Source organism: Oncorhynchus clarkii, chromosome 3 (assembly GCF_045791955.1).
Source record: "Oncorhynchus clarkii lewisi isolate Uvic-CL-2024 chromosome 3, UVic_Ocla_1.0, whole genome shotgun sequence".
Classification (NCBI taxonomy): Eukaryota; Metazoa; Chordata; class Actinopteri; order Salmoniformes; family Salmonidae; genus Oncorhynchus; species Oncorhynchus clarkii.
The window spans coordinates 74806307-74834165 of NC_092149.1; the positions used below are offsets into that span (position 1 = coordinate 74806307).

General features: G+C 41.8%; 1 protein-coding gene across 2 annotated transcripts; it reads right to left on the minus strand.

Annotated features, from left to right (window-relative positions):
- Positions 1-1537: 1537 nt before the first annotated feature.
- Positions 1538-27859, minus strand: LOC139403984 (ankyrin repeat domain 10b). Of its 2 annotated transcripts, XM_071147177.1 has the most exons (6): positions 27501-27844; positions 25502-25654; positions 23555-23646; positions 6968-7236; positions 6212-6334; positions 1538-2873 (listed from the first exon to the last, which is right to left on the minus strand). In XM_071147177.1, the coding sequence occupies exons 1-6, from the start codon at positions 27696-27698 to the stop codon at positions 2602-2604; spliced, it is 1107 nt and encodes a 368-aa protein (XP_071003278.1). In that variant the 5' UTR covers positions 27699-27844; the 3' UTR covers positions 1538-2601. The 2 variants fall into 2 exon arrangements, with proteins under 2 accessions (XP_071003278.1, XP_071003277.1); XM_071147176.1 differs by lacking the exon at positions 6212-6334 and having other exon boundaries at positions 27501-27859.

The following is a 27859-nucleotide window of genomic DNA, read 5'->3' on the forward strand; positions in this document are numbered from 1 at the left end:
CTCTAATGACTGCCTCACCTGATTCACCAACTACTTCTCTGACCGAGTTCAGTGTCAAATTGGATGGCCTGATATCCGGACCTCTGGCAGTCTCTATGGGGGTGCCACAGGGTTCAGTTCTCGGGCCGACTCTTTTTCCGTATATATCAATGATGTCGCTCTTGCAGCGGGTGATTCTTTGATCCATCTCTACGCAGGTGACACCATTCTGTATACATCTGGCCCTTCTTTGGACACTGGGTTAACAAACCTCCAAACGAGCTTCAACGCCATACAACACTCCTACCGTGGCCTCCAACTGCTCTTAAATGCTAGTAAAATGAAATGCATGCTCTTCAACCGATTGCTGCCCGCACCTGCCCGCCCGTCCAGCATCACTACTCTGGACGGTTCTGACTTAGAATATGTGGACAACTACAAATACCTAGGTGTCTGGTTAGACTGTAAACTCTCCTTCCAGACTCACATTAAGCATCTCCAATCCAAAGTTAAATCTAGAATCAGCTTACTATTTCGCAATAAAGCCTCCTTCACTCATGCTGCCAAACATACCCTCGTAAAACTGACTATCCTACCGATCCTCAACTTCGGCGATGTCATTTACAAAATAGCCTCCAACATTCTACTCAGCAAATTGGATGTAGTCTATCACAGTGCCATCCGTTTGTCACCAAAGCCCCATATACTACCCACCACTGCGACCTGTATGCTCTCGTTGGCTGGTCCTCGCTACATATTCGTCGCCAAACCCACTGGCTCCAGGTCACCTAGAAGTCCTTGCTAGGTAAAGCTCCGCCTTATCTCAGCTCACTGGTCACCATAGTAACATCCACCCGTAGCACGAGCTCCAGCAGGTATATTTCACTGGTCATCCCCAAAGCCAACATCTACTTTGACCTCCTTTCCTTCCAGTTCTCTGCTGCCAATGACTGGAACGAACTCCAAAAATCTCTGAAGTTGGAGACTTATATCTCCCTCACTAACTTTAAGCGTCAGCTGTCAGAGCAGCTTACAGAGCTGCAGCTGTACACAGCCCATCTGTAAATAGCCCATCCAACCAACTACCTACCTCATCCCCATATTTGTTTTGTTTTTCTGCTCTTTTGCACACCAGTATTTCTACCTGCATAACCTCATCTGCACATATATCACTCCAGTGTAAATTGCTAAATTGTAATTACTTCGCCACTATTGGCCTATTTATTGCCTTACCTCCTTACTTCATTTGCACAGTTGACAGGTTTTCCTATTGTATTATTGACTGTACGATTGTTTATCCCATGTGTAACTCTGTTGTTTTTGTCGCACTGCTTTGCATTATCTTGGCCAGGTCGCAGTTGTAAATGAGAACTTATTCTCAACTGGCCTACCTGGTTAAATAAAGGTGAAATAAAAATGTTTAATAAATGAATAAAAATGCTGTTTAATCAGCTTCTTGATATACTACACCTGTCAGGTGGATGGATTATCTTGGCAAAGGAGAAATGCTCACTAGCAGGGATGTAAACACATTTTTGCACAAAATCTGAGAGCAATGTTTTTTGTGCGTTTGGAACATTTCTGGGATCTTTTATTTCATCTCATGAAACATGGGACCAACACTTTACAACACTGTTTATATTTTGGTTCAGTGTACATATAAAAGAGATGTCGATTTGTCCCATTATGGAGGCCTAGACCACACTGCGCATGTCAGCCAGGACACACATGCACGGGGACAGAGCATAAATCCATTGCCTGCAGTGTTCCCGTGCAGTTGCCAGGCACCTGGGTGGTCAAATGGTGTTGAATAACACTCACTATGCAAACACGGGGACTTGTTGCAGTAAGTACAGGTGCATTGAGTACAACTCAAACCCATGATTTAACAAATGGGTCATGTCATATGTATTTACTTATTGAATAAACTATGGGAGGAAATAGATCTTCAAACATTCAATCTTTATACAAGGCATAAAGAATACAGGATAGTAGTTCAATCATTGTTGTTGTTGAATATCCTATCTGTATTTCAATGTCATAGCATACTGTATTGTTCCCCATCCATTAGTGCATACAGTTACATCTCCTGACAATTAGAAGAATAATCACATCTCAATGTGCTTTTAGGTCATTTAATTTATCAGGATACAGATGAACGAGGATGACAAAACAAAACCTGCCTCATAGTTAAGACATTCTTCAAACAAACAAGGGTTTCAAAGGTTGAGGCATCATTTCATTACTCAGAAAAACCCATCTCATCTGAGACATCTGACATAACACTTTCATTTACATTTAGGCTAGTTTTGAAAATAAAGAGAATGCATTATATGCCTTAACTGTTTATTTAGCCACTCAAAATCGACTTTTCACATCACAAAAAGGTATCACGAAACAAGTGACTGTTTTACAGAACATTTCATATCCATAAACTGAAAAGTAAACACTCCCCTTCAGGAGAGATGGCCCTTCCCTTAACATAAATAAACTACACAATGACCATATAAAGAAGCAGCCACTCAACTCCCTTCATGGTTTTAAGGCGTATGAATGCTTGCTTACATCAAGCATAAATGACAGGCAAACCGAGGGATGGCCTGACAACGGGATCCTTCCACCTTAGGAGCCGTGGTAGAGGAGCATGGTGCTGAACAGGGCATGGTTATACTGCTGATGGTTGTACTGCTGCTCTGCCGTCACCGATGTCTGGTGTTCCACCTGGCTGCTCGCGTTACCAGTGGCAACCATGTGCTCTGCTGCATCCCTGTAGACGTGGTGGGGGACGATGTCGGCAGGGGCGATGGTAGAGTCACACCCATTCAGGTGTGTTGGGGGGCAGTGTCTGTTTAAGGGGATCCCCTCACACCCTAAACCTGCTTCTAGAGGGTCACCTGCCATTGGAAATGAGACACCTGGTCAAAATGATTTCAAATACTGTGTTTGCCAGTACAGGGCCACAACTTCATACTTAAAGAGATAAGCAAATATATGCGATTTGATTTTGTTTTGCACAACTATTCCCCTTAGAGAATAACATTTCAGAAACTGTAAATCTGTGACTCAATCTATGCAGGAATTCAAATCGATAGGTTGCCAAATGGATTCCAGAAAATTTTACATAACCTCGTTATCGTTTACCCTTGTACTTGATTGCACTGGGTCACATCCTGATTCACTGTACTCTTCCTGGTTATATTGACACACCAATCACTGCTCCTCCTTGGCACACTTCCCTAGTTTCTCCCCCTTCCCCACTCCCATTGGTTCAGGTAAGATGAGACGATCAAAGTCCCTTATAGATGTCAACACAGACGACAACGTCATAAAACACCATGCTTAAGATTGTCTCATTGAAACTATCATATAGTCCTAGAAACAAGAAGTTAACATGCTGCCACCACTTGCTGTAATGGGGCATATCCTAACAGGCTGACTACACCGCTTGCGTCGCGGGCGATAGCATTGCAAAATAAATGTAGAAATCTATATTCTTCAATTATTGCACCCACACTGCTCACCGCCAACGAGCGTCTGCGTTGCCAAGGGCTAAAATAGAAGTCAGTTCTATTTCTGACACAGATCGCGCTGCAAGTCCTGCCTCTCCCATCTCCTCATTGGTTTACTAACGTTGCCAATCGCAATATAAAAAGTCAAGAGAAGAAAAAGCCTAGGAGGAGAGATGACTAGCAACGATTTGGTTGACCGTTTTGTGTGGATTCATTGTTGGAGTAGAGGACCTTGTGCATTTCAGGTAAAATAACAACTCAATGTTTATATCCCAGGACAAATTAGCTAGCTACAGCAAGCTATCTAAATAGGACACATTAGCTAGCAAGTGCAAGCTAACTAGCTAAATTGCCATAAATGTTTAATGCTTTTTGAACTGTCCCAAAATTAATGTAATTGGTTCAGAGTTTGTTTTGATATTTTAACCTGCGTGTCGTGATCGCGTTTGGTGTAGGGGGGGACAAAATAAATGTATGCACGATAGCGCACGCGCGCAGTTGGGTTACCGGTTTGACCTCGGTAACCCATTACCGCCACTGACCTCGTTCGTCTTTCAGTCACCTACGTGGGTATAACCGAGGAGATGGCACGTGGGTACCTGCTTCTATAAACCAATGAGGAGATGGGAGAGGCAGGACTTGCAGCCCAATCTGCATCACAAATAGAACTGACTTCTATTTTAGCCCTTGGCAACGCAGATGCTCGTTGGCGCGAGGGAACATTGTAGGTGCAATAATTGAATAATATAGATTTCTGAATTGATTTTGCAACGCTCGCGCCACGTAGTCAGCCTGTTAGAAACAAGACAGCACAACTGAGGGCCTGCCCAGCTATCTCAACATCACTAGAGGGCGCCAAACCTCCCAGTCATTCAGGGCACTTCAATTGAAAGATGAAAGATTACTCCTCAGTGTGTTCAGACCAATGTTGAGATTCTTTCTCATGTACACAAAAAAAAACAAAGCCACCATCATGTTATTCAAAGGAATGAACATTTAATGAGTTTAAAAGTATACAAAACTACTCAGCACTGAGCATCAGAAGCTCTAATAAATGCAATCTACTCATTAACATTTGTGTATCATCAAATTAACATTTGTGTAACATCTGTACAAACCAAATAGTAGTGCAGGGCAGATTCCTTGACAGAACAATTGTCCTTCATGTATGAAGCAGATGGATGGGAGGAGGGATTTTAAGTTTGTGAACAATATATTTACGAAGGTTCCTTTTGTTTTCCTCAAACGATTTCCAGCCTTAGGAAAGAGTAGCTTCCCCTTGTTTTGTGAAAATGGTAGCACTACTAATCACACTCATTTATCAACATTTAACTTTTGTCATTAGTGAAGTTAGCAAAGTAATAGTACATTATAATACAACAAAACAAGCCAAAACTTGAAAAACAGTCAATATAAACTTACACCATTTTCAACACCACACACACACAATAGGTACTAGGCTATACAGAAAAGCGTACAAAGTCCTCTGCTAGAAAAGCAGAAAGAGAAGGGGCACTAGAAGTGTCTAACAGAACCAAAGTCTACAGTCTGCTAGCGAACAGGACAGTGTCAGTTCAAATAGCACCTTGGAAATACCTAAAAGCTCGCATAATATAGAAAAGCTGCATAGCGAAGGTTTATGTACTCTATATATATTTATGTAAAGATATGCTTTGGCATAAGAGTTCTTGTATAAAAAAAACTAAATAGCTTTATAGCTACAAGACAAGAGTTAATACAAATGTTTCTCAGAGGGGAAAATGTAACTAATAAAACAAAATATGTTTCATCTTATTACACTGAGGGTAGGAACATTCTCTAGTGGCCTCTTCATTCTGACATGAGATGGACAAATTCTGTCTTTTGCCCCTTATTGGGCGGAGCAGCGTCACAATGGCACCACTAAATACAGTACTCAGTAAACACGTCACTGTCTAACTCATCATAAAAGGGCAGAATTCTGTCATTGCATATTCATGATGCAGAGGGAACCGTCAGTGCAGCCTCAATGACTTGAAGTCTAACCTTCTTCATAAACTGAGGCTTGTTTCAGTACATTGTACCCAAGGTGTGGGCGTTTCTACATTAAAGAACTGGAATTATCATTTGACAACGTTATTACAGTTAACATTGTGCAATGTAGGGGCGGTGAAAGGATAATTGTGCAAAACAGAATTCACTCATCCTAAAGGGGCTTTGCCAAAAACACAAGAGATTTTTTAACAATAATATTGTGAATCATTCAAAGCTACCAGTAAAACAAAAGACAAAAAAACTCATGTTTCTCTAGCGATTATGGTAGCAAGGCAATGTTTTCATAACATGTATGTACAATGTGTACAATACAAGTTATTTACACCCATATTTTTAGAACCGCAAGAGTATAACATTACCATGCCAAAAACCCAACAATACCATGCCAAAAACCCAACAATACCATGCCAAAGAAAGTAATGCCATCTGTTGGAAAACATGGCCAGAGGGCCTGGTGGACATTCTACCAAGATACAACCACTAGGAGGGTCAACACTCTTACTCAACACACTAAGGCCTCTACAGGTAGGCGTAGGAGTTAGTGCAGCGACAGGGGATCTGCATGGAGGCCACAGTGAAGATCTCTTGCTCCTTAGCGGCTGGGGTAGACACCTCCACTCCCCCCTGGCCCACAAGGCCTGGCACCGGCGCAGACCCATTCATCCCAAACGCAAAGGGTCCTGGCCCACCTGAGCTCACTGCCGGCAGCGCTGCTGACTCCATGCTCTCCTGGTGCATGCTCTCCATCAGAACCTCTCCGACACCGCAGACCAACCCATTCCCGTTCAGCATCCCCAGCGGCAGGCACAGACCTGGTGAGAGCAGTGGATGAGCGTGTTGAACTACCACCAAGAACAGGACTAGATGAGAACACAACATACAGGGCAGAAAACCCTACAGGCCCAAAGAGGTCTTTCCATCATGCACAGCTGCCTGGGCATAAGGGGAGACTGCAATTTAACATGCTAGAATAATCAAACTTACTCAGTGAGTCCAAAGCCCAATTGTAAGCTTCATTCAGCAATAATCATCCACTGCCCCATTACCTGATACCCTGCAGCGTCAATCAACTTCCTGGCAACCACTCACAATTCTACTCCAGAGTTTGCAGAAGTCCAATAAAACAAGCCATACATTTACACATGCCAACATCAGAGGCCTGGCAAGCAGCCACAGGTAAGTCCCCTCCCATCCCCTTCTTCATACTGCTCATTGTAACGCTGCACAACTAAGGGAACAATAATGTATTCAACCAGATTCTCAATAGGCCAGCACTCAAAGGTTAATCCTGGTTTTACAACAGGATTTTATGAGGTTTTGACACTTGATGCTTTATCACGTATAATTATGGAAAGTCATGAAAAACATTTATAATCTCCTCCCAGGTTTGATTAGGTTATTTTTTATAAAAGTATAAAAAATGCTAACAAATGCAAAAACCTAACCTTCAGTTCTGGCCTTCTTGATTTGATTGTCTTCCATGTTATCAAACGACCTCTTTCTATTTGGTGCCCCGTTAAGGAGGCTCCGCCCTTGAATGAGAGGGTGGGAGTGGCCTCCGTTCTGGATGGCACCGTTCAGACCAAAGCCATTAAGCTGGGTCAGGTTCTGGTACCGCTGCAGGTTCTGGGCATTGGATAGTATCTCAGCACACTCGTGAAACCCCTGGGCATGGGCCAGGTCAGCAGCGGACAGCCCACTAGCGTTCCTCATACTGTGCAATAAGAGAAGAGAGTGTTAGAGAAACCCACACCCTGCCATAGCCAGAGATCACACACACACACACACACACACACACTTAACCTCACATACACACAGGTCCCTGACTGCCTCTGCTAGCCTAACATCATCATCTCTGAGTGAGAGATGACAACTGATCCTATTAGATAATTTCTTCACCTTTGTTAATTATAATTTAAGGTTTTGGAAATAAAATGTATTTTTAAATGACACGTAAATATGTCCACTGCAAGAGAACATGATAAACAACTGTTATACATACATATGAATAATGCGTGAATCTCAAAACCAAAATCACTTCCACATCCCAGAAATAGTTGTTCAAAATGTCAAAATATTCCTTAGGTTGATTTCTGGTATCAAATGTCTGAAAGATTGAGCAGAAGAAATGTACGTCCTTGGAGATCATGGACTCGTTCAGTTAAAAGCCATCACAAAGAGGAATTGTTCGGTTTTGGATTGGTGACATCCCAAATTGGCACAAATTTCCAAAGGAAGACATTTCCTTCACATTAAAAGTTATGCAAGGTGGTGTCAATTCTTGACGTTCAGGTACAGAGATGTTGAGCAGGTTCAAAATCATGGTCAAGTCTACCTTGTGGAAAATGTGCATGCATGTATGTATGTATGAGAGAATTTAAGAAAAGTGCCTTTGAAACGTTAGGTCTAAAAAAGCTGAATAATGACAATCTTGACAAAGTGAGTAGAAGAGACTGGCAACACAGGATCAAAGTTCTCTTTCTAAATGTGGTCAAACTGCAGGCCACAGGACAGGTCCTCCAACTCCTCATCGGTTACGCACATATCACGGGAAGCAGCCTTTTTCAGTACATCCATGATGTCCATGTTTTGATGAGACACAGAAAAGAAAAAGAGGGAAAAGACAGGGAAAGGGAAAGAAGAAACGAACAGAACTGCAGAGTAATCTTCAAGGAACAAGAATGACCAAAGATGTCTTCGTTCTCCCAGGATAGGAAAGTGAAAAAGAGACTCGATGAGCTGGAGCTCAGTGCCACTCACTGTTTAAGAAGAGAACATTTTTTAAATGAAAACAGACATGTCATGGTGTCAAAGCAGCTGGCATCCAATCAGAAGGACCCAATAAGGTTAAGAAAACACCATACCATCCACGTTGGTATCGCAACAGACAACAACAATACCAATGGGTGATTTGGTCTCAGATTCAGGCGTGTGCATAACAGTCTGTTTAGTCATTTTCTGTTGCCGCTATAAACCTGTAATAAGCATACAGTAGGACTTTATGAATGAGCAAACAGCAATGCAGGTAGCATGATTTCCATAATGCTTCTAGATATGCTATAAGGCAAGGATGTCACTGGGTGGGTAACACTTCAGCGTATTAGCGTCACTCTTGCATCAGTGTTTGGGCAGCTCTTGGTCTGGATTTTTAAATCATTGGGTAAAAAATGTGAAAGAGATAAGTGAGTGTCAAAGCAAATTAGTCTAAAATATAGTACTACTCTAACCTGGGTACTAAGTCAAATATAAAGCTATCAAATAGGGCCAGACCAAAAAGACCCGCTTCTAAGTAGGTCATAGACAAGTAAAGAATTGCCAGGTCACTGTTCCTGTCCTGGCATGCGTTGTAGCGAACCAAAAACATTCCCTTGTAAGGATAGAGGTCTGCGCTGCCATGGAACCGGTTCAATTCATTTCCTGGAAGTGTCTAGAAAAATACTCTAAGCAAACGGAGGCCATAAGCTTGACTGTCTGGATGCCAATTGCCCAAAATTTCTGCTGGCTGGCGGGAGAACAGTTCCACACTTGTTGTTTCTGAGGCTAAACACCATTGGATTCTGCGGGGAAATGATTGTGCAAGGCGAACAACCAGGTCTTTGTGAGGGGACGAGGGTTGAGGCAGGCCTGTGTCAAGGAATGAACTTCTATTTGGAAATGAGAAAACGGGAACACTTGACCTTCTGTGGGCAGTGTGTACCTCTCATAGATTCCAATGATGCACTAAGAACAAATGAAATCTGAGAAACTACCCCAGTGTTTTGTGTTGCTGTATGTGGTCGTAGGACTGTAGAAATATCAATTGTAAATATACATAAAGTGAAAGGTGCAGCAACCCAGTGACATCCAGGAAGTTATTTACATACACTTCAGTTTAGATACGGTTCACTCATTCATAAACTCACTGCTTTGTTCCTCTTACACTCCCTATTACTATCTTAATGTGCAGTCAAAAATACAAACAACGCACTGTAAATAACGTACTTGAGATCACATTTCTCTGTTGAATAAGAATTAAAATAAAAATCACATGATTAACTTGCATACATATCCCCCCCCCCCCCCTTCTGACCAAGTTTGAAAAAACAAAAATTAACGCTTCCAAGAGATTCTACCTTCAAGCAACAGCTTTGTTTATATAGAATGTTGTTGTGAGCATGTAGACTGACGGGTCTCACTAAGAGGAGTAACAATCATTCAGGGTGCCAGAGAATCTGAGACAACCAGTATGGGGAACACAATGTGCACAAAGAACAAGACGCCAAGTATTCTGTTCTGGCTTCTCTGAGAAATAAGCCATTATTGTATAGGTAATCAGGTAACACTTCAACCCAACTCTGCAGGTGAATATGTTGAAGGGAGAAACAGGATATAGTTTATGATCAACCAAACTAAATGATACTATGTAGGTTATATGCAATGTGTACACATACAGTTAGAGACCTATCTTTCAGTCTATTTATATCTGAACTATGACCCAAATAATGAGGCTCTGATGAAAGAATTGTCTCTTATTAGGAAGGAAATAGTCAGTCACTGAAAAGGTCAGAGTTAATCCCACCAATAATCTCGCACGTTGTTAAGGAGGAACAGTCTACAGCCTAACCCCTACCTTTCTGATCCAATCCCAGGCCTGGACCCACCCCCTGTGGTAACTAACAAAGACCAGATGTGTCATTAAAATATAGGGATTAAAATTTTAAAAGGTAGAAACTCCACCTCCTTGAATTTGACTGATGTATTATGGATAAATTACACAGACAAAAGATCCTTTTAAGTTTGTTTTATAAAAGAAAAATAACGAAGAGTCAAACTGCAAAAGTGTTCTTGTTTACAACAATAGTATTTTTTTAGAGCACATGGGCTGTAAGAAGAAATCATGGAAATAACATTTCAATACAATAATTTGTACCCTTTATTTAACTAGGAAAGTCAGTTAAGAACAAATTCTTATTTTCAATGCCGGCCGACGCTGGCCAAACCCGGACAAAGCTGGATCAATAGTGTGCCGCAGTATGGGACTCCCAATCACGGCCGGATGTTCGAACCAGGGTGAATTCGAACCAGGGTGTCTGTAGTGACGCTTCTAGCACAGATGCCGTGCCTTAGACTGCTGTGCCACTTGGGAGCCATAATTTGACCGTAATGTGTAATCAGATCCTGGAGTAACTGACAGGATAGCATACACCCAAAAGTACCAATGGTTGTAGTTAGACAGGTAGCCCAATACTGATATTTTTCCCACCAATTGGTATTTTGACCAGTCAGATCAGATCTTTTCACATTGGATCTTTTTCAGATCTGTTGATCAAAAGACCAATAAGTGAAAAGAGAGATCACAATAGGGCTGCCTGTGGAAACATATCCAAAGTGACCTGATGTTACATTAATGAGTGATGTAATGTGATACGTAAACGCCCATACTTTTACCTGTACTACCATAATGGCCAAGCTTTCATCACCCTACACAGATCCTTTGTCAGTTATTGAGTGAAGAAAATAATGGAGCACTCAACATGATGTTATGAACAGACGGTAGCCCCCACCAATCTTCATTGAATATAACAGGGAAAGGTCTGAAAATAAAGGAAACACTAAAGTAAATGAGGGTACAAAGTATATTGTATACTTGGCATGTGTGGTTCCTGAGTTAAATAAGTCAAAATCCCATCATGTTTAGGGTCATGTATAAAAAGGCTGGGCAGGCCCCCATAGGATAATGTCCCCATCCACAGGGCACGAGTGGTCACAATGGTTTGATGAGCATGAAAACCATATGGCATGGCTGTCTCAGTCAACTCAATTGAACAGATTCTGGAGCTTCGTCTGAGACAGCGTTTTCCACCACCAACAAAACACCAAATTACGGAATTTCTGGTGGAAGAATGGCGTCACATCCCTCCAATAGAGTTCCAGACACTTATAGAATCTATTCCAAGGTGCATTGAAGCTGTTCTGGCTCGTGGTGGCCCAATGCCCTATTACGACACTTATATAGAATCTATTCCAAGGTGCATTGAAGCTGTTCTGGCTCGTGGTGGCCCAACGCCCTATTACGACACTTATATAGAATCTATTCCAAGGTGCATTGAAGCTGTTCTGGCTCGTGGTGGCCCAACGCCCTATTACGACACTTATATAGAATCTATTCCAAGGTGCATTGAAGCTGTTCTGGCTCGTGGTGGCCCAACGCCCTATTACGACACTTATAGAATCTATTCCAAGGTGCATTGAAGCTGTTCTGGTTCGTGGTGGCCCAACGCCCTATTACGACACTTATAGAATCTATTCCAAGGTGCATTGAAGCTGTTCTGGCTCGTGGTGGCCCAACGCCCTATTACGACACTTATAGAATCTATTCCACGGTGCATTGAAGCTGTTCTGGCTCGTGGTGGCCCAACGCCCTATTACGACACTTATAGAATCTATTCCAAGGTGCATTGAAGCTGTTCTGGCTCGTGGTGGTCCAATGCCCTATTACGACACTTTATGTTGTCGTTTCCTTTATTTTTAACCTGTATATGAAGTATATTAAAACATTTTCAGATAAACCACACGTTGACATAGTTTTTTCCCCTCAAATTTGATTACATTACATTCTGCATAATAAATGTGTGACTGAAACACATGAAAGTAGTCAGAAAAAGAAGCCAACTACCAACATTTCTGGGAAACATTCTATGCTGCTCCTTTGTACACAAAGTGGTCCCCATTGAAAGGATGTCACTGTTTATCCTTTAACTACTCAGCCAACTGACATTTACTCCTGAGGTGCTGACCTGTTGCACCCTCTACAACCACTGTGATTATTATTATTTGACCCTTCTGGTCATCTGTGAACGTTTGAACATCTTGGCCATGTACTCTTATCTCCACCCAGCACAGCCAGAAGAGGACTGGCCACCCCTCAGAGCCTGGTTCCTCTCGGTTAATTCCTAGATTCCTGCCGCTCTAGGGAGTTTTTCCTAGCCCCTGTGCATCTACATATGCATTGCTTGCTGTTTGGGGTTTTAGGCTGGGTTTCTGTACAGCACGTTGTGACATCGGTTGGAGTAAAAATGGCTTTATAAATACATTTGATTGATTATCATTATGATGCCATGACAACAACAAAGGAGTTGGTTATAGCAGAAACAGACTGGCATCCAGTCTGAAAAACCCTCAGTGAGACTTAATTGAAGTGTTGGTGATGAATGTCCATTCACCAAAGCCAATGGAGGCATTGTGACCACTCCTTTAAGTAAATTGTCACTACAACTTCATAAATGAACCCTCAAACTGAATATCAGCTACATACATGACCTCCAGCTACTGAAATACCACTGCTGAGACAGAGGGAAAATATATTTCACTGACAATTTGACTTTAAATGTTTCAATTAATTATTGCACTTGAATGAGTTGGTAGACGACATTAGAATCTCAGCATTATTAGATGGATCATCAATTGGCATGTCAATAATGGCCTTTGACTCCAACTGTCCATTACTGGGTTTATCTATCCAGACGAACCGTTGACATCTAATCAAAACCCTCAACTTCGGATCCTCAGCTGGAGTTCTGTCGTTTCACTTCTTAATTATGGAGATGGAGTAGTTTCTCTTCTTCCTGTTCCTCTCCAACTCTATCAACATCTCCAAGCGTCTCCATAGTAACCCCTCTATTTTGGCAACACTGTGCTCAGAGTGCTGTTAAAGCTGGATAATAATGTTGTTTCCCTTCACAGGATCCGAGCCCCACTGTAGAGGCTCTATTTTAGTTACTCTTTCTGCACGTCTGGTCTTTAAATAGGTCAATAAGCAATAGGAAATACCCCAGTCTCCTGTGAATTATATTTGGAGACAGGTCCCAAAAACATTGTTCCTGCAGAATAAAAGGAATGTTTGGATTTGTATGCAGTTAGACTATGTTCCTTTTCATGTACTGATTAAATACTACATAGCAATATTTATTTTTATTTACATTTTGACTCAAACATCTACAGTAATCCATGAATAAACTATGGCTAGTAAGTCAAGAGGACAATGTATTTTGTGCATTTGAATCAGATCTCACGTCCCTGAATATGGTAACGGTGCATAGCATTAAGACGGAATGTCCAATAAAAACACTTAGTTAAGTGGGTTTTTAATCCTGCAGTTTTCTTTTTGTTGCTTTCAGCTATGATTATTTTTCTGTCCCTGGTGTAACGCATCACATACCTCAGCAGGGGAGCCTTTTGAATGACATGTCAGAGTTGGCATGGACAACGACAGGCTAATTGCTGTCTCCCTTTAGATAAGGGAGGCCTTGCATTTCCCCTCTACCTCTCCCTGATTTCTAGCCCTCTACATTCCAGTTCCAAAACTCTCACCACATCCTAGCACATCTGCTCCCATTTGGTTCCTCTAGTGCAGCGGTTCCCAACCTTTTCCGTTACGGGGACAACCAAATCACCATCAAAAGCTTGAGGACCAACATTCGCAGAGTCTAAAAAGAATTCAACATAACATTTAGTGAATTTTAGCAATCAATGTAGCAAATTAAAGGCCTATTATTAATTTGCATTGTGAAATGTAAAATTGCTTATTATACCACTAATACCCCCAACTGTTATAAATATGGAAGATGTTTATTTTATTGCAGAAAATCTGCTGTACACCTCTGCAGACGGCAGGTTGGAAACCAGTGCTCTAGTGACAAAATAATCAATCCACTTAGATGTGCTTTGCTGAAAAGTTTGATGAATCTATGGTTCGGTTCAGGGAGAGCAGGGGAAATTAAGGCCATCCTTATTTTAACCTCAACACACCCCATAATGATATCTACAATAAACAATCATAATGTCCTGTCAGTGAGACCCGTCATCTGTGTGTGAAATGCTGAAGAATGATACAGTACCTTGAAGAATCAGCCTGTTGGATTTGAAATGATCATGACCATGTCCGAATCTGAACAGTAAGTGGGGAAGCGTTAATTTCTCTTTTTAAATGCCTGGTATGCTTTGCTTTTGAGTTCTGAGCACACAGCCACTGTCTTCTGTTGCTAGCCTATCACCTTCAAGAGAGATCCTAAAATCATGCTGACCTGTGACTGATTAAAGCTCACTACTCATAAATGGGTCCTACGGTTAGTTTACAAACAGAAACAAACAAATAAATACAGGAACAGGTAATATTAAGCAAAGCATGCAGGTCTAAACATGTCTAAAGAAATTTACTTTTTTTAAATATTCATAAATGTCCTAGCATTAAAACCAATCACCGCAAGAAATACCTCAACAGTTTGCCAGTGTGTAGATAGGAAGCGATAGTGAGAACACTCAATGCCACAACAGTACGGCTATCCCAGGGAACGGGGCAGACTCTGCAGTGTCTATTCTCCCCCTTTTCTAGGATTACTTGAAAAAATCAAGTCATTTCGAATTCAATGGCTGCAAAACATTGAGACGTGGAGGTTTCTGAGTCTTATTTGTTAACAGTACAAAAGAAGAAGAGACCATAAGATTTTCTGGAGTATTTCTTTCTTAATGCCACTTTCATAAGGGGAAAGGTGACAGAAGATCAGATAATCAAAACAGATCTTATGGTATCATAGGGTTAATACTGAAGGTGACATTCAAAAACAGAACAGTTTGTCTTCTACGCAGCAGAAATAGTATAGGCCCTATAAAATGTATAATATGACAGTTAAGAACCATTATGACAGAATTGTTAGCATTATACAGTTAAATAGTTCAGGCACTGTTTGACCCTAGAGACTGTGCTACTCTGGACTACAGTCTATCCACTACCCTACCCGGAGTGATTTATCAACTACCTATGCTGAGCTTTCCCCCTAGAGGAGCTCATTGTAAAATCCTGAACGTGCTTGAGGCTCATGACAAGAAATCCAAAAGGAGAACGCAAAAGTGAAATAAAATTAAATATTGACGTGTTAAACATTAAAACGATCTATGCATGTTTTTAGGTATTCGAGGTTGACTGTGAATGTTTGTCAATTTAAATGGATGACTATGAGTGAAACAACCTAATATAATTTATATTTTAAGCATATATTTATATATTTAATAAACTAGAATGTTTAACCTGAAATTCCCTGAACAGAATGCTGCCGCCACTTGCTGCTTTTCTGCATGTATTGATGAAGATCTCAGATCGATGATACCAAGAGATTTGGTAAATTGTCCAATGTCATCTGGAAAAAGGGCAGTAGTGTGTTAACGGGGAAATAAAAGACCTGAATCAAAAACGATAGAACACAACCAAGTCTGCAGGCTGAGATGTTTGCGCCAGATGATTCAAGATGATCAGGGCACAAGAAAAGCACGTGTCCAGAATAATGTTTTAATGCACTGCCACCATCTACCCCCCCCCCCCCCCCCCCTTGCTTTGTTGAACTTGAGATGCAGAAAACACTATGCTAGATGGTTGAGCTATAACTCTTCTTTATGATAATCATGTTTCAGGCCAGTTGAGGTGGTTCAGGGATAAACCCACAAACAAGGACACATTCCATGGCTTCAGAAAATGTCCATATTTGGACATCTTAAAGAGAAGTCATTCTAGCTGCTCTTCATGTTGTGGTTTGAGAAGCTGAATAGGCTTGACCTCTGAAGTAAATTGTGTAGCACAATGCAGAGGTATTGATCAGTTAAATGGTAAGTCAGACTGGAATTTGAGGGGGAGCAGACAAGAGCTCAAATCAGATGGAAGCGAGAAATCTCCCTCCCTCATTTTTTCTGGTTCGTAGACCAGACCTAGCTGCTATCACACTGGTGTCTATGGGAAACCACCCGTTATGTAGACCAGAAATGTGAGAGAAAAAAATGTAATGGTAAACTGCCTGAGTTGGACATCTTCATTTATTCACCATCTTCGCTCAAAATGTCCAAGGAGAAGGTCAATCCAAGGTCAGCTGAAAGTCACAGCAAAGATCAGGGGGGGTTCATCTTGAGGGGCGAGAAGCAGGAAGGGGAAAGGGTACTGGAGTAAAGTGGCAAAGCAGAAAAAGCACAGCGCAACAGCGACTTCTGTGATTGGTCAAGGTTCAAATGTCCTCTTCAGAAGTGAGAGAGCTCTGTTCATGAGACGCAGAGAGAAGTATGGTACAATAAATATCTATTAACAATTTGTGTAGCAGCAGCAACAATGTAGCTATATCCCCAAATGGGGGACAAGTTTGACCAAGGAATATCAGATCAAATCCCTAATAGATTAAGAATAAAAAATAAGTTATAGTATTAGTTCACCCATATTAGTTCTAATTCCTTTGAAATACTTTTAAAGATGGAGATGTTTTTGGCTCAACGACAATGCGTCACAGTGAAGGGAAAAGGGATGGACCGTTTAGGTAGACAGGAACATTTGTAAAAATTCTCAGAATTGAATCCTCCTGGTGGAACTGTGCCATGCAACACATTAATGACAACAGAGTGCGTTGCTAATGGTGGTGCTTGGCATGGAAGCCCTCCATCAATATAGCATCAAAACAAGAGAGTGTGCAATCATCTGATAGGTACACCAGATAACAGCTTAGACCAAGTATTTTGAGAGTAACAAGTTTAAAATGGTTGGGTGCATTTGAAAGTTCGAAATGTAATGTACTATTCAATATCATGATAAACATATAGTTGGCAACAGTAAGAAAATGCTATATTTATGCATATGATTCATACTGTAGGATGTTCAATTGTATTTGCCGCCAGTCAAAATAAGTCTGTTTACATGCGGCTTGATCTTACAAAAATAAACAATTTCCTTTGTTAGCAGTTAATTTAAATTAAAAAGCTCCCCTCAAACAAACATTCATCTGGCTGGTGTAGACATAACTTCCAGAATTCAAAGGAAGCTGTTGCGTAAACCTGGCACCAGTCTGTGTGGGAATGTCTGCGTGCAACGGAGCTACGTTTACAGTAGAATTAGAGCTGGCGTGTGAACGGTAGGCCCAATAACAGCCTAACGTTGTTTGTAGAAGTTATTTAAAGCTGAATGCATTTATGTAGCATTGCCATGCATAGTAAATTTTTTTTTTTTAAGGGCTTTAGTGATGTTCCATTTTAAACTAATACGCACATTTTATTTAGCCTGCATGCTTCAATGGGTCAATAGCACTAAAAAGGGTCAACATTACTATTAGACTAGCGCATCGACGCCCTGTCTCCTCTACAGCACGTGGACATTGCCACCCATCTGATCAAGTTCAAATGAAGTGTTCAGTATTCTCTGATGATTCACAACATAAGCGAGAGAGCTTGCATACTCTACATGGCCAAAAGTATGTGGACAAGTGCTCGTCGAATATGGAGTTGGTCCCCCTTTGCTGCTATAACAGCCTCCACTCCTCTCGGAAGGCTTTCCACTAGATGTTGGAACATTGCTGCAGGTCTTGCTTCCATTCAGCCACAAGAGCATTAGTGAGGTCATGCACAGATGTTGGGCGATTAGGCCTGGCTTGCAATCGGTGTACCAATTCATTCCAAAGGTTTTCGTTGGGGTTGAGGTCAGGGCTCTGTGCAGGCCAGTTAAGTTCTTCCACACCGATCGACAAAGCATTTCTGTATGGACCTCGCTTCGTGCACGGAGGCATTGTCATGCTAAAACAAGAAATGGCCTTTCCAAAACTGTTGCCACATAGTTGGAAGCACATAATCGTCTACAATGTCATTGTATGCTGTAGCGTTAAGATTTCCCTTCACAGGCCTCCCGAGTGGCGCAGCAGTCTAAGGCACTGCATTGCAGTGCTTGACGCATCGCTACAGCCACGGGTTTAATCCCAGGCTTTGTCACAGCCGGATGTGACTGGGAGACACATGAGCGCGCGCACAATTGACCCAGCATCATCCGGGTTGGGGGAGGGTTTGGACAGCTGAGATTTCCTTGTCCCATCGCGATCTAGTGACTCGTGGCGGGCCGGGCACCTGTAAGCTGACTCGGTTGCCAGCTGGACGGTGTTTCCTCCGGCACATTGGTGTGGCTGGCTTCTCAGTTAAACTAGCAGTGTGTCAAGAAGCAGCGCGGCTTGGCTGGGTCGTTTTTCGGAGGACGCATGGCCCTTGACCTTCGCCTCTCCAAAGTCCGTAGGGAGTTGCAGCAATGGGACAAGACTAACTACCAATTGGCTATCACAAAATTGGGAAGAAACGGGGGTAAAAGTACAATAAAAATGTTTAAAAAAAAAGAAAAAAGATTTCCCTTCAACACAACTAAGGGGCCTAGCCCAAACCATGAAAAACAGCCCCAGGTCATTATTCCTCCTCCAAACTTTACAGTTGGCACAATGCATTCAGACAGGTAGCGTTCTCCTGGCATCTGCTAAACCCAGATTAATCCGTCAGACTGTCAGATGGTGAAGCGTGATTCATCACTCCAGAGAACACGTTTCCACTGCTCCAGAGTAATGGTGGCGAGCTTTAGACCACTCCAGCAGACGCTTGGCATTACGCATGGTGATCTTAGGCTTGTGTGCGGCCGTGGAAACCGTTATTGTGCTGACATTGCTTACAGAGGCAGTTTGGAACTCGTAGTGTTGCTGCAACCGAGCACAGACGATTTTTACATGCACTTCAGCACTCGGCAGCCCTGTTCTGTAAGCTTGTGTGGCCTGCCGCTGTTGCTCCTAGACGTTTCCACTTCACAATAACAGCACTTACAGTTGACCGGGGCAGCTCTAGCAGAGCAGAAATTTGACAAACTGACTTGCTGAAAAGGTGGCATCCTATGATGGTGCCATGTTAAAAGTCACTGAGCTCCTTCCATATGAGCCATTCTACTGCCAATGTCTGTCTATGGAGATTGCATGGCTGTGTACTCAATTTTATACAGCTGTCAGCAACGGGTGTGGCTGAAATAGCCAAAACCACTCATTTGAAGGGGTATCCACATACACGGCCAAAAGTATATATTTTTGCTCTTAATAGCATCGATACGCTAGATTTACTCAAACTATAGCTACCTTTAACACAGGAGGAAAACTAAGGCTATAGCCTGAGCCATACATATAAATCAATGGTCAAATGGGTTTCCATTTCAGTTTTATCAGCTCCATCTCTGGGAACTGAGCAGTTGTGGAAGTAACCACGGAGCACATGAGAAAATGGCTTCATCCAAAACCTCCGGAGATTATTTTTACAACCTTTATAGTTTGTCTTTCAGAAGCCAAAATAAAAGCTGGTTTCATGTGGATTAGCCTACATTTTACAACCAGTTTGCTAATGGATAAACCCTTGGGCCCTTTGAAGCACCATATGTCAATGGAAGCATGCAGGGGACAAAACTACTGCTTGGTACTAATGAGACATGAGGCTAACATTAATATATATTTAAGGTTGTGATTCATTTTATTTTCACCTGTAATTTCTTAGGTCACTAGACGGGGCAATATTTTTGAATTTAAGAATGTATTGTAAACAAAAAAGAATCTAATGCCATGAGCCTCCTGTCTAGTTTGCTTTCTCTGTTACTACAGAATGCTGGGCCTTCAGAAACAGAACATGAGCTACAGCTGTCAAAGAAAACATGGTAACATCAAAACAGTAACTCAAAACAGCTGTACAGTAGCATTTAAAGGACCTTTAGGGAAAAACAGTCATAAACAACTTTCAAAATAGTTCAGTGGCTGGCGACCAAATGCACATTTCATCAGAAGAATGAACATCATGTAGACGTTCCCCCCCAACACCAGTGATTTTTTAAATTAAATTGATATACCAAGTTTTATTTTAGTTTTCTACCTGGGTTAACTATTACTATAACAATATTGGCTACATTTGTTGGCATTCGGTTTTGTGTGTCGTTCACAAAGACAAGCAAAACTATAGGCTCATTTACGTAATACAACATTTGGTTAGGTCGCAACTCTCTACTTGATGAGAATTATAAGAGTTGTCATAATTCCTGCCAGAAACTAAAATACACTTCACCTCAATGCAGAATGGCATAACTGACTGTATGTCAGCTTAAATAAGGAGTAGAGTAGTTTATGACCACCTATAATAAGAGATGTTACATTTCACTAGTTCAGGGATGTAGGCCTCGAACTCAAACCCTCAAGCGCTGCAGTGTCCTGCTGGTTTCTGTTTCTCCCTGGCAATACAATACATGTACTTTAGTTTCTTCCTAATCAGAAAGGTTCTAGTAACAGTTATATAGTAAACCCAGGCAGTGTTAAAATAAACACATGGCATATAAACTCACTGGTAGTTTCTGGTGTGTGTTCGGGTTATGAATGACGGACAGTCGAATATGTATACCGGTTGTCCCACAGATGCGACGAAGAGGATTTAAAAACTATTTCTGCCTCAAATTCCCTTGACAGAATTAAACTATGAATGTTTTTGTGCAATTTGTCCTCGAGACAGAAAAACATAAATCAATAAAAATATATATTTTTAAATCATTTAGCAACTAATTCAAAAAATCTGCTGTGAAATAATTAGATCCCTGTCAAACAGACCATCTCTGCTGGCTGCTGTCAACAATGCGTCTTGACAAGAACACATCTGTTTGCATGGACAAGGTTTTAAAACTACTCTGGTAGTAGGATTCTAGTATCTCCGTCTACCTAAACACGATGGCACTTGATCATACAATGAGGAACATCCTAAAACTGTTGGAAGCAAAATATTTGCAGGGCAAGGTAGTGGCCTTTACTAAATACATGTACTAACGTTTCACTATTTGTGTGTGACTAGTATAAATAATATCAATAAATGCAGTTTGCCATCCGTTTTAAAAGGACAAAAAAAGATAATCTCCCTCAGACTGTCCATTTTACCTCCATCATCTGTGGGACACCGCAGGTATAGTCTACCCTCCCTATGAGATTCATCTCTGTTGACGTTTGGTGAGGCACTTTTTGTTTTAGACTAAATAAATCAACCCATTTACTTGTAAGGAGATAAAGTAGCTGGCACTGAGAATGTTTAGGAGCACATCCACAGTATGGCGAGCAAAGCCTCTCCTGTATTCTAATCACGTCAAACAGACCTTTAACGTCTTTCAAGTTGAGTGAGTATGTAAGCGTCACTTCATACTGCAATTCCTCAGGTATATCAAATAGCACTCAATCAAAAGACAACAAACAGGACTGGCTAGTTGTATGTTTCTGAATGTTTCCATTTAGAAGTCAGAGTCTCTGGAAAACATACTGAGGGCGTGAAGGATTAACAACTGTTGGCGTCAACAATAACTCTTTCTTTTGTGGTTCCTTCTAGAGTCACACAAACCTAAAATACTGCTGAACCACAAATACAGGTGTCTAGGGTGAGGTGTACATGTGTGTAGTTCACATCAGGTAAACCACTCATCAGCTACCTGGAACCTTGGGCACCGGAGCTGACTGGCTGGTGTAGTGTCACTACCCCCTGGGTGTTTGCCAAATCACCAAACAAGCTTTTATAAAATGGTAACAGCTTCCATCCTTGGTTCAGATCATGGCAGCCGTTGCACAGCTTATCATTTTCTTCTCCATTACAAGGTTGGGAATGTATCCTATTTATTTAAAATTTGAACTTATCTACTGACATTTTGAAAAGGGCAAGAACAGAGGAGGGCATTTAAGACAATTCATACTAATTCAGTATGTCTCTCTTTGCTCCCTGTCCATCTCCCTCTATCTGCATGCATCGTGACGAGCCCTTTTGTAGTGATGGGAGACTATGGCTGGCTACCTCCAGATAATATTAACAACTTCCTCTCAACTAGTTCTTCATTTATTTCCAATGGTGAGAAAGGACTGGAAAGGTGACAAGTTCGTTATGTGGTGTTTCTGCCACATTGACTAATTCACATCGTTTGGGTCAAAGAAAATAAGACGAGGAGTGAGGGCAGAAGCTCATTAAGGGATGATGGGTTTTCAGTGTCATCTCCAAGCAAGTAAAAGGGATGTTTTGTTCAGATTTACCAGGAATCAGCCCTTTCCGCTCTCTGTGTTCATTCAACGAGGAAATGTACATTTGGTCAGACGCTACAACTATAGAAATACACTTACCAAATCAACATGTGAACAAAGAAGACAAATGCTCTCAATTATACAAATCATAATCTACAGTTTAAACATAACATCAAAATAACATTTTCAATATGGTAAAGCTCACAGGTCACATTTGCAGGAGAACTCCATCAAAACTTTTTTTCCCTATAAAGACACAGCTCCATGTTCAGATAGTGACTAGTGCTGAAGAGCGAGGTTCTCTCAGACCAGTTTAAGAGTAGGGTCTCGAACACCTGACTACATCCTGGAAAGGGACTGGGTATGCATGCTTTTGGTTCAGCCCTGAGTGCACACACTCAGTGCACCTAATCATGCTCCAAACAGAATACCATGATTAGTTGAGTCAGATGTGACTATAGGTCTGGAACAAAAGCTTGCACCACCAGTAACTCTCCAGGAATAGTTAGAATCCCTTGGTGTAGGTAGTGTTGTGACTTCAGACGGCCCAAACAGAGGCACAGCCAAGGAGAGTGGAGCAACATGATGGGATTCAGGTTAAAGTTAACAGGAATCTTTTATTTTTTCTTCATTTATCTGGAAATGTGTATCCCTCAAATGAAATGGATGTTTCTGCTGTCCTTGTCTGGTTCCTACAGTAACAGGACTTACACTGAGGTGGACATCTCAGCAACAACTTTTCATAGCCGCAATTCCTGAGTAACTACTGACTAAGGACATAACTTATGAAATGACCTTGTAACAAAGTGTAAGTACAGGCAGCTATAGCGCTTACCATTGTTAAAGTTTTGAACATAAAATATAAAAAGTTACAAACATGGTATATCTCTGCATGCTTGTTAGAGGGTAACTACACGGGTTATTCCACTGGTTGTGCCCGTGTAGTAATTCTACTTCCTTATCAGTCTAGAGAACCCAGGACCCATACAAAACAAATAGGCCCATTTGCACAGTTTGAACATGGAGCACAGTGTGAACCGTACAAGAAAGTACAGGTCGTTAAGAGTTTTGATGGAGTCCTCGTGTAAATGTTGTAGATATGGGAGCTGTTGGATGTTACAGTGAGGGGAAGACCGAGCACACAGGGGGTGCAGTAGCTCGACTTACTCAGCTTTCGCCCCCTGAATCAGGAGAGCGTTGACACAGTCCAGACTGCCTGCACGGGCAGCCTTATGGATAGGAGTCTCACCAACATAGTCCTGAGAGAGAGACAGGAGATACACAGACAGACAGAAATAAACACGTTACACCGTATTTACACAAACTGAATGAGTTGCTCACATTGGTTTCTAGAGCGGCAATAATATGCAGCCGGTTAGCCTCACTCCCCCGCTCCCAAACCGGGGTAGAGTGCTCCAGGGGCAGAGCCTGAACTCTTCACCCCAGCTACACAGCAGGCCACAGGCTGAGAGAAAGGGGGGGGGAGGGAGGAAGGTGGTAGAGAGGGAGGGCAGTGGCAAGGTAGTAAGAGCATTTTTCAAAATAGATCCCTCCTCCAGGAGAGAGAAAGTGAGAGAGGTGCTGAAGGAGGAGGAGGCAGAGAGAATTTTTCAAAACAAAATCCCTCCTCCATCCATAGTCATATTTGTCCACACCCAGAGAATGTAGGGTGGCTCTATTAAAACCACACAAGGGAGGGAGGGAGGGGTTAAAGGACCAATGCAGCTGTTTTTATCTCAATATCAAATCATTTCTGGTGAAAATGTAAAAGGAGCTTACTGTGAATAATTTAAAACAAATAATACATATTTTTTTATATAATGGTCACAGAAACAAAAATTTCTTCTTAGCAAAGAGCAATTTTCAAGCAAGAAATGTTGCTAGGACTGTCCGGGGGTGGAAATAAAAAACACAGGAATATCACCTTTTTGACTGCATTAGGCCATTAAAAGAGGGTGATGTGTTTAATGCTGGGGATACTGGATGGCTAATTTTTAAATGTGTTGGATCAGGGACATTTTAAATGTAGGCTGTATTAGAAATAACAGTGATGTGTTGCAGCAAGCCAAGAGGAGATGCAGCTAAGAGTTGTGTAATCGTGACCTACTAATCTGATTTCTCTGAGCGGTGCAGTGAAGCGTCCGAGATGGTCAGTGAAGTGTGTGTACACAAGACAGGAGCAGAAACGAAAGAGCATGACAGAAAAACACACTCACACGATGACGTCAAGTCTAAATGCAAACCCCATTGGCTTTTCACATGTGGATAAGCGTACGTGCACACATGCACACCAACTAGTGGCCTGGGGCTCAGACAGGCTTTTCAGTCTTTAATCCAACAACATGAGGGCAGAAGCAGGCTGTCTGGGGCTCTTCAAAAACAGTGTTAAACTGGTATTAAGGATACAATAACGACGATAGCCACAAAACAGAATCTCTTGCAAGTGCCTTGGTATTTTTCCTATCAACTGTCACATTGAATCTATTTCTATGTAACAGGCACTAGTCCAGAGGGGTCAAGGGTCAGGTCGAGTGGCACAAAGCCAGGATGATCCCTCTGATAGGATCAGTCTGAGCTCAACCCCACTCTCTCACACACACACCCCCCTGTCATTTTCACCAGAGCTGCCCCCCTTTCCTCTACGAACGGACATGCGTCAGGGTTTCCGTTAGGAAAACGTAGTGCCGGACATTTGACCAGCAACATTTTAATTTAACGGACCGATATGCATAGTTTTGTTCATGAGCTGTCTGACAGATTTTCCACTCAAAGGCTCTGTATCTGTATGCTGTACATGTGTGATAAATAAGATACATAATGAGTATACTGTGTACACACGCCAATTTAATTCCACTAAAGTATGCTAATTGACATATATACCAATTAGCATGACAAGTCAAAGGCATATTCCACCAACTGAAATCAACTAAAATCAATGAATAGGCAAAAAAAATATATATAATTTTACTATGGGATTTCTTCTCCCGGACAATTGGCCGCAAGCATTTTATTTATCGGCTTTTCTATTAAATAAAGATTGGACAAAAGCCGACTATTACCTGTTAACGGAAACTCTGCTGTGTGTGTGTGTGTGTTCATCCATGTGCACTGTACCTGTCTGTTGATGTCAGCACCAGCTTGCAGCAGCCACAGCAGGCACTCTGGGTGGCCCCCAAATGCAGCGATGTGAGTGGGCGTCTGAGCAAACCTCGTAGTCACCGAGTTGACCCCACAGCCCACCTGCACCAAACGCGTCACACACTCCAACTGTGTGTGTGAGAGAGAGAAATTAATTGTATTACTAAATACCAATACAGTGATTGAAAACACTCTGCTGTATCTGTCCTGCCTTGATGAGGTAATCCACAGTCCTTCAAGGAAAACATTATAATGTAACAATAAATCAAAAGACAAAGGCCTACAGTATGACTACTTCCTGTAATCAAATCCCGCCCTAGGGTTATTTTTACAGCCGGTACAATCACACCCAGTTATGCACCACCAGAGTAATATAATAACGCATCAATTCTAACTTGACTAGATGAGGTTTCCCAAATTCAATCCTGGGACCCCCCCGGGTGCACGTTTAGTTTTTTTCCCTAGCACTACACAGCGGATAAAAATCAACCACTGAGCAAGGGCAAAGTTTAGATTGGTAAGTTAGTCTAGCTAGTAAACTTACCAGCTATCTAAAACATTTGAGCTGACATGGGCTTATTGAGGTACTGTCAGTGACTGACATAAGAGAAAGTGCTGATGCACAACCACATTTTGAAATTTCACCTTGTTTATTCTACTATTCTAACTCTCAACAGTAAGTTTAGACCCCACTGAGTTTCTTAACACATACACATATACAGTACAAGTCAAAAGTTTGGACACACCTACTCATTCAAGGGGTTTTATTTATTTATTTTTGTACTATTTTCTACATTGTAGAATAATAGTGAAGACATCAAAACTATGAAATAAGGAATATGGAATCGTGTAGTTAACAATTGGATCCGAGGGCATCCAAAAGGGGGCCCACAGGCCGATGATTACGCATACCTGCGCCATGCAAATACAATCTCAAGGATGACCCTCAGATTGGTGTTTTCCTCCAGCAGTGCTGTAGCAGTGTCTGATATAGCAAGACATTTAACACAGCGGTGTAACCTGGAAGTTGGCCATGCTCGATATAGTGTGTATATAGTGTGGTATGAGTTCCTCTTTTATGATCAACGCAAGACAGACAACTGCTTCTCACAAACACAAAATGCCTTGTGGTCAGCCATTAAGTGAGGCAGACCATGCCTGTATTATTTTTAAACCCCTGCTGTTTCATCTAAACACCCATCCTTCCCATCAGGATACAGTAACTCAGGGTGAATCATGTTCACTCAGCAGCAAAGAGGAGGAGTCAATGGCTGATTGGATTTTGGAACCAATGCCTGAGATAGGCTCACATCACAAACCAGGCAGGGACATGGACAGGGGGTGCTGTTGTTTGTTTGACATAGATGTTAAAATTGATACAGTGTCGCTATTGTTGTTGTACTTTACTCTGCTCTCTCAAAATGCATTAGTATTTAGTCAGTGATGAGGCTGATTTAAAACCATGCACACCTCGTCCTTCAGTTGACTTGTTTACTATTTTTATGTAAACACTTCCGCATGGGAAGGATCCCCGCGTGTTTATAAACTGCCTTTTTGGCGCGTTGCAGGTTATTGGTTCCCACCGCAACCAATAAACAAGCGAGCCCGCCACAGATATAACAAATATTTGCCGTCGACGGCTGAAAGATATTCGTTGATTGCTTGATGGAGTCTAGTCAGTCAGGCAAGCAGGCCATTACACTTTCTTCTTAGCTGGAGGCACAAGACTTCATTTTCAACCGTCCCCATGTCAAATTACACTTGCCTATAGAGAAAGAGCAGCCTACAAAGTACATATTTCAAACCATTTCCTGGCAACAATTAATCAAATGATGGTACGTTAACGTTAGCTAGCCATGTGAATATGTATCGTATCATTCAGTGTCAGCCTGTCTAGTGAAAGTGGCTGGAGGCCTTGCCTCTTTTCTCTATAATTTAATTGTAAAAAATATATATATATATATATATATTGTACCTTTCCGAAATGAGCAGCCCAATGTATGGGTGTCCAGCCGTAGAAAGAGTCCTCCACTGCTAGGTCCGCCGGGTTTGAGGTACACTGAAGAAGCGAGCACAACGCACCGATATCTCCATCCCTGCACGCCCGGTGGAGTGGGAAGCGAACGTTCAGAACCTCCTCACTTGAGAATCCCGACTCGATGCCCACCGACATTATCAAACGAATATAAAACACTATTTTTGCGAGAAAATAACAATGAATGCCGTCGTCTGTTTCCAAATGTAGTGATTGTGGTAATGTTTCTTTGAGTGCCTTTTCGTGAAGGCACACGCCAACCTGCCTGCTTGCTGCTGCTAACAATGAACACACAAATG